Here is a 14,787-nt window from a genome sequence, read left to right as displayed (position 1 = left end):
GTCTTATGTTACGTGTCTTACCTGCCACAACGACTGCACAAATTCAATAGATGTTGTACAGTTACTTGCCACTAAAATGCCAATTAAGAGTTTGAATTAAAGGAAATTAGCTGTTCAGGCATAGTTTTCCATTAATCAGTAGACAGAGCTCTTTCTAACTTCAGAAATAAGGAAGGGATGCAGAGACGTGATTGCAAGAGTCTGTAAGAAAGCCCCCCCATTTTTGACTTTGAGATGTGTGAATGCTTAAGATGCAAAGCCAGAGGGTCACATTCCAGCTAAAAACTAACAGGTGTGACTTCCAAAATAAACAGCATTGACTGACATTGATTCTGAATTTGGCCTGTTGTTTAGAAAATATTTTTGTCTAGTCAATGCCCCAGAATACAAAATAGCTTCACCTAGTCACAATTATCTAAATGCAATAGATTGCGTAAAAAAAGTTATTTTTATATCTACAAAACATACATAGAACATAGTATAATGTTAATATAATTTTAATAATTATGTTGGAAATATATAATATATGTCTATACCATATGAAAATAATGGCCACCTGTAAAGAGATAAAGGTTTAGTTAAGTAGGTCCTGCCTTTCATAAACTCACGCTGGCTGGGCCTGATCCCTGGTTGGCCTGTGTATGCCACATGATGCCACTCAAATGTACTGCTCCATGTTTTTCCCTGGCACTGAGGTCAGACTGACAGGCTTGTACTTTTCCAGATCCTCCTTCCAGCCTGTCTTGTAGATGGGCTTACCTCTTGTCAATGGGGACCTCTCCAGAATAGAGGGATTTATATCACGTGTGTTCTTTATATCTGAAACAAAGCCCATCTCTCAGCACTTGTGTTAGAAGACCCCAAATTGCCTAAATGTCTCAGGAAGTAAGTTTTCATCAGGGGCCACCCTTGCTTTCAGGTCAGCACAGAGCAGGAACTGGAGCTCTGCTGTTTCAAGTGTGGTGATGCCAAAGCTTAAACCTCAGCTGAGCTGTGCGGTGGAAACTGTGCTCCCTGGTGTCTTGAGAAGGATTCGCTATGGAGCACATAAGGAGGAGGCTGGAGTTAGTGCTGCAGTGTCTTGCCTAATTCTATTTTTCTTTCTTTTTTTAAGCTGCAATAGTAAAATTTAATACTTCCTACAAGCTGTACATACTGTAGTGTAAGAAATATAGACTGCATATAGATTTGCACTGCAGTTCCAGCAGCTGGTTAAGAAAAACTGCCTCTGTAGCACTGTTGGTCACTGCTGGTCCATTCTCTGGTAAAAACATCAAAGGTGTTTGCTAGGCTGTCCCAATAAGAGCAAAGTGGGAAAAAAGTTTGCCAGGCTGTGAAATAAGAGAGAGAGACTGTTGGTCTACCACAGCTGATGTTCTCACAAATCAGTGGTGCACAGATGTGCTTACTACATAGAAATAGAATCTCACAAAATCAGTTAACATTTTTGTAGCAGATGTTATATGCTGCACATGTCAACTCAAGATGACAGTCTCCTTAAATGCTTTCAGTGATTGCCTGGATAGTTCAATAAGTTATCTGGATACCACTTCTGCAAGGATATGTTATGGCCTTATACTGCTGCTAATGGAGAATCCACCATAATTTATGATTTCTACCTTTACAGCATCTTTTTTCTTTCAAAGCACTTCTTTGAAAACTAATAAAGCATGTAAGCATTATAGTAATAGCTAAGATTTGTTTATGAGATTTGCAGGGTACAGTTTGAGTTGACACAAATAACGTCTGTAACTAGACAATTATTGACCTTCCCAGGAGATTGATCCAGCAGCAATTATCAATATTTAGACAACACGCCATGTCCAGTGCTTTCCATTTTACCTGTGTCCATATCTGTACACATTGTTTTCCTAATTAGAAACAGAACAAGTTCTTGTGGCATTTGAGTCTTTCTGTATGAGGCCTGGTTGGTGCACACTCCTTTCAGCCCTGTCTTCAGCACCAAGTGCCTCAGAGGAAGGAAATGTACATCAAATTGGCAGCTCCTTAGGTTGTCCTCCAGCTTACAGTTTCCTAATCCTCAGCACCCACAGCCTGGCTCAGTCCCTGGGGCCTGAGATGTATTCTAGAGGCTTTGATAAGAACCAACAGGTGAAATCTTTCCCCCAAAAAATCTATGTAATTCTCAAATCTGTTTGTTGCTTACCCAAATCTGTGCCCCCTTTTTTGCCGCACTTACCTGTGCTCTTTTTTCTTCCTGCACTTCTCACAGGGTTAGCAATTTACAGCAGCTTTGAGCAGCAAATCCCAAATCTCCCTGTTTAAATGCTGATTCAGAGTAATTATTGCTCTTGTGTGAGTGTAATTTAAGGGATAATCATGCATCTTGCTGCTGCTTACATTCACCTTTTCCCTCTTGTTTAGGAAGAAGCCTTGTTCAGCACAAACATTCATACAACTCATATAGGAGAGGGCATATCCTTGACTTATCATCATCTGTGATTCTTTTCACTTGACAGGTTGAAAAATGTGTACACATATTTTCTCTGATGGTTCCCTTATCACTGTGGGCCTTCCTGAAGCTAAATCTGCTCAACCATTCAATTTTGATTCTGGAAGCAATGTTAAGGCCATTAGCTGTGTCCACATAAGGATGCTGTTATAAAACTTGACATGCTTATTAATCATAAATTCAGTAGACATTCTGCTTCAGTCTTTCTGGGGTCTGCTTATGCTTCATTTATGATGTAAAGTGGGGGTTTAGGGGGAAGGTGGTGTATTTTTAGATCAGTATTTATGTCAGGTAGCAGACAGTGTTTGGTATTTCCATATCGCTTTCCACCCAAGGAAATGCACTTAGCTCTTTCCCACTTGCACATAGTTTGCTCCAGAGTGAGAGAGTGAAAAAGTACAGTTAGAGAAGTTCAAGAACAGGTGGCTGCAGACAAATGTTTGCTCTGCCTTATCAGTGGGGGACTAGCACCATTCCTTTTCCCCCATATATTACCATTTATTATTTCTGTATCATGATACCATCATTTAAGGGGGAGGTAAAACCATCATATTAGAATCACTTTTCTTGCTGCTCAATTCCACTAGTGGCTTTTAAAGTGAAGCTGCCAAAATCTATATTCCTGAAATGTTACTTGTCTAAACCCATTGAACACCAGTGGTTTCCAGACTGCTGGTTAAATACATCTGAGAACAATAATTTTTGGAATGCCAAACTGACTGAATTAAGACATTTGTAACATATTGTATATTCAGCCTGGGCTCATGAAATGGCTTAGCAAAGATCATTAGCCTTGGAAAACTAGAATGCATTTCCATGGAAGAGGGAAGGAAATAGACTGTAACCTTCTGCTAGCATCTGCCAGCATATTGCTCTGAGCCCACCAGCCCAGGTCATGTCTGCACTCAGCCCTGGCTAAAGATAAGATTTCTTGTCATCTGCAAATCTGTTATAATTGCACTTTCCTCTAATTGCCTACATTTGTTCAAATCTAGTAAACTAAAAGTGAAATGCAGTGAGGCAGAAAATGTGGAGATCAGCACCAAAGATAATATGAACGCAGTGGCCTGTGAACCAAGGCTCCTGAATTTTGCACATGTAGGGGAGTTGAAGACAGCAGAAGAAGAGGTCAGATTTAAGACCACAATATGGGAAGGGACAATATGGGTCACCATGTCTAGTCTCCAATCTCACAGGCAACCATATCATAGAATTACTTTCATCAGTTTTTTGAGCTCTGCGTGTAGTAATGACCAATGCACAGGCTGACACTGTTGTTTCAAACCCTCTGCAAATATTGCTTGTCATCTTCCCTGGTCCAGGAAGATATGATTAAAAATAAAATACCTCAGCTTCTTACCCTGCTCACCCCAATCCAACTTCCTATTTTAATTCATTTCTAAATGCCATTTGCAATCCTTTTGAGCCACACATCATTTTCCACCTTTTTGAAAAAGCTTACCTTGTTGTTAGCCGACCTGGCCACATATCAGAGCATCAGTGCTCCCCTTCCACTTACCTGCACGGCTGCCGAATGTGCTGTCATTCCACCTCAGGTGGAATCATTAACTACAAGATCCTGTCTTCTCACAGTCCAGTAAGTGCTGAAACCCTGTGGCTGTACACCACAATTAATCTCTTCTGATGTTCAGGTACAGAACAGATTCGTGTTTGATTCTCTATTGGGAAGTTGCTCATTAGAGGTTGTAAAATAAGAGAGGACAATTATGGGTGGGCCTTTCTTTTCCTTTTTCCTTTTGCCTGTACTTGGGCTTGAAGATCATATTTTTCGCTTTGATTTGCTCTGTTTTATTACTTTTAAGGTAGTTTTTTTATGCAAGTTGCTTTTCATGTGCTTTTTTCTCCTACTGAGCTATATCTTCTGCCTCCAGGCTGTGCTCTGTGTGATGTCCTCAGCTCCCCTTACCTGCAACTTGGCTCAGATCTCACCAGCTTTTGTTTGACCATACAGTGACCTGTATTATTTCATAACATTTTAAATATCACTGTCATACTAATAATGCCTAGATGTATTGCTTTACTGATTGCTTCAGAAATTTTATGTGTTCACTAAAGCCCTTTGAGCTAAGCATTCAATATGTTTCCTTAAATTAGAGCTTGGAAATTTAAAAGTCAAGCTATTAATTGTTGGCATTGAGTCTTCAAATGTCTAGAGGGATGTCTGCTCTTTCATTTGATAATGTCTCCGAAAAATCCCAAACTGAGACACTGGTATGTGTTTTAGGGAGTTTTAATTAGATTCTCTCATCATTTATCAGGCATATGAAGGTAAATGCAGAGTTTCTTCTTATATCAGTAAAATTTGTGTAAGAATTATGGATATGGGATTAAGGTTCCACAACAGCTTTGATTGAATTATTTCCTAAGTTCTTTTTTGCAATCATTTTTGTAATGGACTCTGGATGGAAATACCTAAACCCCTTCATACTGGGTCCCATTGATTTGCAGTACTGATTTACCAAATTTCGTGAGGGCTGAGATAAAAAGGACTTGTGCTTTCAACTGGAGAAGCATGCATTTATTTTATACACTAAATCAGGCACAAAGACCTGGATCACTTAGTGTTTCATAATATTTCTGAAGTAAGTTTTCAACTTCCCTCTGGCTTTTTCCAGCATTTTCAGATACACCTAAACGATTAGAATAAAAATGAGAGATATTGGTACAGCCGCAATGAATTATGCAATAGATAACGTTGAGTCATCTGGTCTTTATTGTGGCATACAAACTCTCATGGAGCCAAAACAGAGGCACATTGACATTGACTATGGATTGGAGAGAATTGCTGATTCTAAAAATTCTGTTAAAATCAGCATGTTGGCAGATTGAGCAAGGAGAATCTTAAAGACTGTTACTAGATAATGCTGAACGGATGGTCTTGCTTAAGTCCCATCTGTCTCTGAACTACAGGTACCTCAAGTAGGACCCCATGGAAATTCCTCTCTCCTCTTGGGACCCTAAGGGTTTTCTCTGCCTTTTTTTTCCAGAACAGAGGTTGGACTCAGATTCCTGAAATCTAGGCAACTGCAACAACCCGTTAAACTTAGAATACTAAAACAGTCTTTGGAGGAGGAACTGGGAGTTTTGCCAGCAGCCCATAGAGTCATGCTTATTTTTGGACTCTCCACACACGTGGATGTTTAAGAAAACCCTGCTAATCTGAGCAACAGCTTTACAAGGGGTGGGGATATTCCCGTCATTCCAGAGCGACATGTAACCCCTGGGCACAAGATGCTTCAGAAAGCTGGGCATTGTACACCACAGGCAGCTGGACTGAATCTGTTCCAGGCACTGAAATAAGTCTGGAAGGACTTGAGGCGGGAAGGAAGGCGGGAAGGAAGGCAGGAAGGAAGGCAGGAAGGAAGGAAGGAAGGAAGGAAGGAAGGAAGGAAGGAAGGAAGGAAGGCAGGAAGGAAGGAAGGAAGGCAGGAAGGCAGCAAGGAAGGAAGGAAGGAAGGAAGGCCAGCCAACCGTGTAGGCATGTGATGGACACTTACATGATCTAACTGCTTCTGTGAGACAGGCCAAGAAACATGTCTTAATGTATCAGATTAGATTTAGACAAGGAACTATCAGGCTGTCTCTTCTACTTTCCAAGAATTTCTCTTTTCTTATTACATATCCAAAATGTAGGAAAATGACCTTCAAGAGCTCTGTGGAAAAGAGTACCTGTGGCAGAGGGCATGTGGCAGCAGTTATAGTAAAAGTACTTCGTCCAATTTGGACAATCTGCTCCAAATTTTTTTTCAAATTTATTCAGAAAGCCACAGCCTTTGAGCAGCATTTAGCAAACATCCATATTGCTACCAGACAGGTACAGGCTATTTTACAGAAATTTATGAATGTAGATGTGACTGCTCACAAATGTAGTGATGAAAAATAGAGCAGTGTATGCTTTCTATATTGCAATGCTATCCTCCATGTAATGACTTCAGATACATTTGTAACTGGTGTCAAATCTGTCACCACACTAGCCATAAGAGGAGGAGAAGGCTGAGTCATGAACACTGTGTGCAGATGGCTAAATAAAGCAGGGCAGAGCCCTCTGTGCAGTCCTGCAGGATGGTGGTGAGCCCTAGGGCACATCTGTGTGCTACACACCCCTTTTCCTGCAGAGTGGGCAAGCACCTACAGGAAGCAAGTTTTGATGCTGCCAGGGAGAACTGTCATGGGCACCAGGTGAAACAGGGCCCCAGAGAACATGGATGATGGCACAGTGTAGGATCACAGGTTGCCTCTGTTTATACAGACAGACAGACCAGCTGTTTGACTTGTGTACACATAGGGAAATTGTGGCAGAAGTAGGAGGTGGCAAACCAGTCATTCATGTATTTTCTGGAATTTCAAAATACTATGGCAAGTTTGCAAAAAAGGAATAAAACTTCCTGTAATCCCATGTCATAGAAGAATTGCTGCTATCCCTGACAATCAGGAGGAAGAGCCTGTCATTTCTAGGCTCGCTTACGCTCACAACCCCAAATCTCTCTTTTATATTTTTATACTATGTTCAGTTCAAGCTTGTCTTCTGTCAAGAGGCCTGCAGAAAAATGAGCCCCTGCACAGGCAGTCATTCACCTCAAGGTCCAATTCTTCATGGGTCAGGCAATCCAGCAGCTCCACATGGGACCTTAATGAAACATTCCAAGAAAGCTCCAGGGACAAACAGTCATTAAAAGCTGTTAACAGCACCATAATTAAAAACAAATTAACAGGAAATCCGAAATTGCCTTAAGAATTGTTTCTGTCTTGTGTCACATCTCATAAATCTCAAATTACCATTGAAATTTGACTTAATATTTCAGAATAGCTGCAAGATCAACAAACCACTACAAAGTAGTTAAAACCCTACAAAATTTGCTTCCTTAGTACTACAACTAGAGGACTTCTCTGGCAGTCTGAATGGCACTGATACTTTTAAAACCCTTTATTTACTTCAGAGGAAAGAAATAGCAAAAGCAAAAACGGTTCAATAGCTGCAGCTGTATTTGTAATGAATATTTCTCCAGCATGACTGTTGTTTTCTGCTGAACTTGGAACAAGTTAACCCTTTTTAGCCAAATCATCCTTCCTGTCACAGGAATGGTTAGGTAGTTTCTGCATCCTCATTTAAACAGGTATTTATTATGACCTAGGTAATGAATGAAATGAAAATTTCTTCCAAAAGAGTGTGGGTTGAATTTCCCAGCATTTTAGAAATGGTTATGCTTAAAGATTTAAAGAATTTCTTCTTATATTAATACATTTGTAAAGTTATTGAGACAGAGGAACTATATAAGGTTTTTCCTCCATACAGAACACAAAACTTGTTTCAAAATCAATTATGAACCTATATGTATATGATAATGAAACTATAGGTATCTATTGTAAGCTCAGTAATTTAAAAGACAATGACAGGATTGGTTTTGCAGCAAAAACAAAATTTAAACTCAGTGTGTCAAGATAGCTATGGTTTCATAAAAGGCCTGATGGTATCAGATATTTCATTAAAAGCTCACATCGTATGGAAAAGTAATTATGTGATGATCTCAACTTTGACTTAAAACCAATGCAATTGGTTTTATGGCAAGTCCTACCTGGATGCAGAAAAAAGCTAGAAAATGTTTCCCAAGTGCATTTTGCAGACTCAAAACCTGAAGACAAATAAAAGATCCCAAAGATAATAGACTTTAAAATTCCAGGTCTTTTGTGAACTCATCTTCAGGTTTTTTTAGGGCTGACAATCCTGATTCCTTAAGAAAAAAAAAAAAATCTAATAATTTGCATTGTCAAAGAATGTCAGAAAATACAGCTTGTCATTTTTGTCAGCTTATCAGTTTTTTATCATTGTTAATAGTGCAGTTTCTTTTATTATATTGGTTAGACTACAAAGTTGTTACAACAAGCTTTGGGTTATTTTTTTCCCTTGCATGCTAACATTTTCTTTTAATCTACAAAGTACACTGTGTCATGTAAAGCCCACCAATCTGGGCTTCCAAACCTGCATGTACAAAATTCTGCTTTCTGTCAGGCTGTGTGGACACAGGTCAGTGCTGCCTAAGAGCATTCCAAAGGAATGGATTCATCCTCACAGCCCAGCGCAGCATGGGCCAGGGTAGGGCAGCAGGCAGCACAGAAAAAAGGGAACTGAGAAGAGTTTGAACAAAGCCAGTCCAGGACACCAAGAGACAAGGGACTATTTTCGTACAGAATTTTAGTTCCTGAGATGTCCAGATGAGGCCACTGTGGTTTTATTATCTCGATTTCAGGAAAAAAATTAATTTGGTTACCTCAGATTTTCCCATCTCCACAACTGCAAGCATGCTCAATAGCCTGTTTTTCTGTTGGAGAACAAAGAATAGGAAATGGTTTGTCTTTTTTTTTTATTCCATGCAGAGGTTATGATACTCACAGAGGCAGGAAGGGAACTGGACAATGAGAGCTGCAGATGTGGAATTTCTTTTTTAAATCCCCTTTGCTGCTGCTTGATGTCTGGCAGGCAGTGGAGATACAGCAGCGCAATAGCAGGAGATGCTGTGAGGCTGAAGCAGAGCAAGAATTTTTCTTTGATAGAGATCCCCTGGTGAAGCTTTCCAGCAACAGCCCAGCCCAGACTCTGCTGGGCTGTATCACAGGCTTAGTTTCAAATGGACAGTGTGATGCAAAGCCAGGGCAGGGTACAGAGCACTTTGGCTGAGTCACGCTGTTAGGAAACGAGGATTTCTGTGGTGAGAAGCCACAGTAGGCACTGCCAAGTCCCCAGGCAGTGAACTCCAGTGTGTTTCGGAGATGGGAACAACGTTCTCATCCAAAAATATCTGGCCAGCCATGGGGGGAGGCAGTGGCTACAGGGAGACTGTGCTTCCTTTGTGTTCTGTTTTCATTTGTTACTAAAAGTGACCTGTGGAAGAAAGAGCTCTGAAGTGACCATGGGGCCATGGTCACAGGTGGGAGCCCAGCCACAGGGAGCAAAGCCAGTCTCTGGCAGATTCTGGCAGATTCTCTGAGGCAGATTCCTCATTTCAGCAGTGAGACTAAAAGAAAGGAAACGCCTAATTTTACACATGCTCTCCAAAAAGCCTTTTTCTTCCCTTTGCGTTTGCCCCACAGAAGCAAAATGCCATGTTCAAATCCATGGATGCTCTCTGAGAATAACTGCATTTTTAACAGCAGCTGGGCAGACAACCCAAAGGCAGAGCTCATGAGAGGCTCATGCTTTCTCTCCTCCACTGGCTTGGAATGAAGGGCCACATTTTAGGGCCCCATCATGCAAGGCCCAGTCTTGCCCAAGCCACTGGGTTTCCTCTTCCCCCTGAGCATCTCCTCTCCCATTCTGGGCAGCGTGTGGGGATGATGGTTAACAAGAACACTGAGTCAGAGCTTACAGCTGTGATGGCAATTTGTATAACATTTGTTTGTAAACTGAGGAATACTGGCAAAAAGTGCGCATGAGGGAGGGATCTGTGACTCACAGGCTGCCAACTCACTCTAACCAGATACAACTGGCCTCAGCCTTTTTCAGGCTCATCCAGGCACTCCAGGGAATGCAATATTTCAGCCCCAGCACAAGTTGGTTTTGTGTCACGCAGCCCTGTTCAAACACGTTTTAACTGCGTAGCTCGCTCAGCTCCCCACTGTCTTGCACTGCTCCCCGTGGTCCTGATTGCTCTCCTGAGGTCTCCAAGGACCCCACTTTTCAGACACAACTGCAGGAATGCCCCCTCTCTGCCCTCTCTTCCCAAGCAGATGCAGCTCTATGAGGGATCCTGAAGCTCAAAGGAGAGCCCTGACCCAAAGCTCAGAGGAGACTGAGTGGTGCTTGGCAGTAAGAAGGGGCGGTGGGGATTGACTCCAAAGTGGTTGCTGGAGTGCTTTGACTTCCAGATGCAGTTTTCTGCATAATCCTTTAGCATCTGAGCTAACACAAGGTTTTAAGGTGAGGATCTCTGAAATGAGATGGTAAGGGAGGGTATACTCATCACCAAATCTCTCCGAAGGCAACAACACACCTTCATCACCATTGATTCAATGGAGAGGAAAAGTCCTGAAAGTCTTGTACTATTTGTTGCAATTTTCAACTAGTTTAGATGATACCTGGAGCTTTTGCAAATCCTTTTTATGGTCCCTTTGAGTTTAAACTCCCTGCGTATGTACTCCTGTAGCAATACAATTTCCTTTCACCAGCAGAGCTCACTTCAGCTGTTGTTGGGTATTATTATACCTCACTGCTTCTTTCTTCTTCCATCAGCCCCTCTATATTGGATCTAAATGTCACTTACAGTTCAAGCTATTTGACTGCTCATCTCCCTGTACCCCAGAATAGCCCAGGAAGACATGAAAGTTCACAGGGGAAGGGACATCAAGAGGCTCCATTTTCTAGAGCACAAAAGAATCAGACCCCAAGAATCTGGTTAATAGATGTGAAAGTATCACAGGACGTTTAGGGCAGAGTAATTTGGTTAGAACTGTGTGATATGACTGCTCACACTTGGTGCCATGTGCAGCAAGAAATCATCCAAGTGGGCACAGATACTACTGCAAAATGTCACTCCTGCAGTGAAGTTGGTACCCTTTCTGAAAAGAGAGAGGCCAATCCTCACCACAAAGGAGATATAAAAGCTAAAACTTATTGTGAACATTATTTTTTTAACTAAGCAGAAAACAAGGACTGACATAAAAAGTCTTTATCAGTATTTTTGCAGCATACAAAATTTTCTGGTAGACTGGTAACTACTTCAGAGAAATCAGGAACCAAAATAAAAGTGATTATGAAAACATCCTTCAAATCTGAGTTGAAATGACAGCTTCTTTGCTTGTTTTCTTCTTTAGCTTGTTTGTTTGGTTTTTTTTAACTCACTCATGCTAATTGTCCTGCAGCCGTGATATGTACCAGATAGCCAAGAAAGCTGACATAGTGAAGTTATATACAGCATCCTTGTGACCTTTTTGCAGTGAAGATACATATCTGTCCAATAAAGCCCAGGCCAAATGACAGTGACAGCTGTCTTGTGGCATTCAGTTTGAATTGAACAGGTTTGCTCACAAGTCAGGAGCAAGTGTTTCATTACAGACTGTGCACCAAGATCAACATAAGCCCCCAAAAGTGAAACTTTCCCTCAGCAGCTGTGGAAACTGTTCCGGTGGACTGAGATGCACTTCACAGGCTCCTCCTTGTCTCCTTGCTTTGACTTTCCCACCTCCTGCAGGCTGTCATCCTCTGTTGGCATTTGCATATTGCAAGGGAATAAAATCTCAGTTCTCTCAGGAGTGAATCAGAGTGTTATGGGAACTGAGCACTCCAAGAACGAGGAGCGAAGGAGCATGGTTTTCCTTAGGAAAGGCCCAAAGCTGCCTGCATGGGAAGATGCCCTTCTCGCAGGGAGAGAGCCCAAGTCACTGCTGAAACGGGGATTGCGTTATGTCAGCTTGAGCCTCATAATGAAAGGGATGACCAGCACACCTGACTTCTTGTGGGGACTGCACGAGGTGCAGAAGCTGAACCTTTCACGCAACCAGCTGGTGGTGATTCCTCCTTCGCTGGGGAAGCTGGACAGGCTGGTAGTGCTGAACTTGGGTGGCAACTGCCTCAAGTGTCTGCCTAAGGAGATCGGGCTGCTGAGGAACCTGAAGGTCTTGTTTGTCAATATGAATTGCCTGAAAGAAGTGCCAGCAGAGCTCAGCTTGTGCAGGAAGCTGGAGGTTCTGAGCCTCTCACACAACTGCATCTCACAACTGCCTTTGAGCTTCACCGACCTGACAAGTTTGAGGAAACTGAACCTCAGTAACAACCGCTTTGTGCAAATTCCTCTCTGCATTTTCGCCCTGAGAAGCTTAGACTTCTTGCACCTAGGGTCCAACAAGCTGGAAAACATCGCAGAGAGTATCCAGTATCTGGTCAATCTGCAAATCTTTATTGTAGAAAATAACAACATACGCAGTCTGCCACGGTCTCTGTGCTATGTCAGCACCTTGGAGCTGCTGAACGTTGATTACAATGCCATCCAGAGCCTCCCAGAGGACCTGTACCTGCTGCGCCGGCTGCGCCGCATTGCCTGGAACCCGATGGACAAAGGCCTCCACATCGCCCACAACCCCTTGTCCCGGCCCCTGCCTGAGGTTGTTGAGGGGGGGCTGGACGTCCTCTTCAACTACCTCAGGGACAAAAAGGAGCACAACTGAGCTTCTGCTGAGCTTGGGATTAAGCCTGTCATCAAGACTCAATCACATCAGAGAGCTTTCCTGCACAGGCATTTCCACTTCATAATGCTTGGATTTTGAAGGCTGTGGATGGCTTTAGTAACAGTTGGAGGAAAGCAAGTAAAGTACAATGGTCTTGATTAAGTGTGTGAAGAGCAAACTTTCTAAAAATAGCTACCTCTGTAACCTTCACTGTTGTGATACTTGGGGGTTTTTTTAGAAGAAAACACAACAACAAACTTGTGATAAAATATTTGCCCTTCATTTGACAGAAACAAGTTAAAGCAGACTGCTGGATGTGCAGAAATGTGTATTTGACAGCTATTAGGTTGGAGAAATATTAATACAAATTAGACTTTCTCTCTGTGATTGCCGTTGCATTTCTACTCCTGCTCACTTCTTCATACACAGGTAAACCATGACATAAACAAACACTGCTATCTAAGTGAATCTCAAGGAAAATGTTTGCTTTGGGCAGTGAATATATCCTGAGCTATATTAGCTCACAGACAGTATATTACTGGCCAGTTCAATACCACTTGTTGTTTACCACACAGCTGTGCTCTGGCTTGTATAAATTACAGGTAGAGATTGCCAGTGATGAGGCAATTTCCCAGTTCTTTGGAAGTAGATCCCAAACTTCCCCAGAGCTCCTCGTACCCCTGGTGAGACAAGCAACCCTTCCCTGGAGCCTCCTAGGATGCTGACAGCAGTGCATCACAGCCGGGAGCAGCATCTGCACAAAGCAGAGAAAGGACTGTGGCTTCTTCCCTCACACAAAGGATGGAGTTGCTCATTGTTACATGTACAACTGCTCTCCATTCCCTTTCCCATATCCCTGCAATCCAAGCTATGGAGTAACTTTACTCAGGAGGCAGTACATCTCCTAAAGTTGAAATATTTCCTTCAGGAAAAGCAGCATCAACCCAGTCATCACCTTAAGTAAGAGCTACAAAAACAAATAGTTATTTCTGGGATTTTCGGTATCAGCCAGCAGCATAAAAGTCAAGTCTTATGAGGTTTCTCATATTGATCTTCTGTGAATGTCCTTCATCAAAGTTTTATCTGGTAATAAAGAGGCAGTATGAAAGAGCTGTTAACAATTTATGCAACTTGGGTTTCTTGTTCCCTCACACCAGTGTAAAACAGAAGCAGCTCTGTTGAAATCAGTTGAGATAAATACTTGTAATGGCAGTGTAAGAGAGGAATGAGACTGTAATTCTTGAGCTAATTATGAGTATTCAAAGCCATTTTCAAAGTGCTTCCTATGTCAAATCTCAGGAATCAATGATTACTTTCTAAAACATAATTTGTTCAAAATTATAGAAGGCTGTGAAAGACTGATCCTGCTTCTAGTGAAGTTAATGGGCAATCCCTGGCTGAGGGAAAAGCTCCTCAGCAGAGGTAGGAGCAGCCTGATAAAGCAGACAATTATGTAATTCATAGGTACGTGTGAGTAAGGACAGCACCTTTGGGCACACTGACATTATCAGTGTGGTGTTGAATGCTAGCAATGAGGAATTGCTGCTCACAGAATATTCCACCCTGGGTCTGCCTGACCTGATATTTTATTGTGTTGGATTGTTTTGTGTATGATTTATATCTTAACTGAGAATTTCAGTGTTAGGCCTGGAAATCACAGTCTCCAAGTGTGCAGTCAAGGACAGATCTTATGTTTCTAGCAAACATTAAACCTTTTTGAAGGGCATATTTGCTCAAGCATTAAGCAAACAAAGCAAGAAAACAAATATTTTGTGAATTTTTTTACTTAATATATATTTCAAATGCAAAGATATTTTAAGTGTAGCTTTACATGTATTTATTTCACCTATGCAAAATTCCAAGTTTTTAATGAAAAATGCATCTAATAAATTAATATGTGATTCCATTAGCAACAAGGAATAAAGCTGCAATTATTTTTAGAAATACCAACAGATAATTCTTGGAGGGGATTAGGGACAGATTATTAACTTTTCTAAATGCTCATTTCATATCCCTTAGTCTGGCATTCACGTAAACACTGCAATATTGCTTTGCAGGAAAATTAGATGCCTATGGCATTAATCACCTGAAAAGATTTTCCACATGTCAGTATCCAGGATTATATGACACCAGATAGC

At 41.6% G+C, this 14,787-nt stretch overlaps 1 protein-coding gene across 1 annotated transcript; it reads left to right on the top strand.

The window, feature by feature from the left end:
- The first annotated feature begins 11,620 nt into the window (after window positions 1–11,620).
- Window positions 11,621–14,059, top strand: LRRC30 (leucine rich repeat containing 30). The gene has a single exon (XM_010396316.2). It carries the CDS (start codon window positions 11,621–11,623, stop codon window positions 12,647–12,649), a length of 1,029 nt encoding a protein of 342 aa, XP_010394618.1. The 3' UTR covers window positions 12,650–14,059.
- Window positions 14,060–14,787: the final 728 nt, after the last annotated feature.

Source organism: Corvus cornix, chromosome 2 (genome assembly GCF_000738735.6).
Source record: "Corvus cornix cornix isolate S_Up_H32 chromosome 2, ASM73873v5, whole genome shotgun sequence".
Lineage (NCBI taxonomy): Eukaryota > Metazoa > Chordata > Aves > Passeriformes > Corvidae > Corvus > Corvus cornix.
Note: the sequence above shows the minus strand (reverse complement) of the source record. Positions and strands in the feature narration are given on the sequence as shown.

What these genes read in the sequence shown, in the direction of transcription:
- LRRC30 (XM_010396316.2), top strand. Translation starts at nt 11,621, where the DNA reads ATGCACTTCACAGGCTCCTCCTTGTCTCCTTGCTTTGACTTTCCCACC.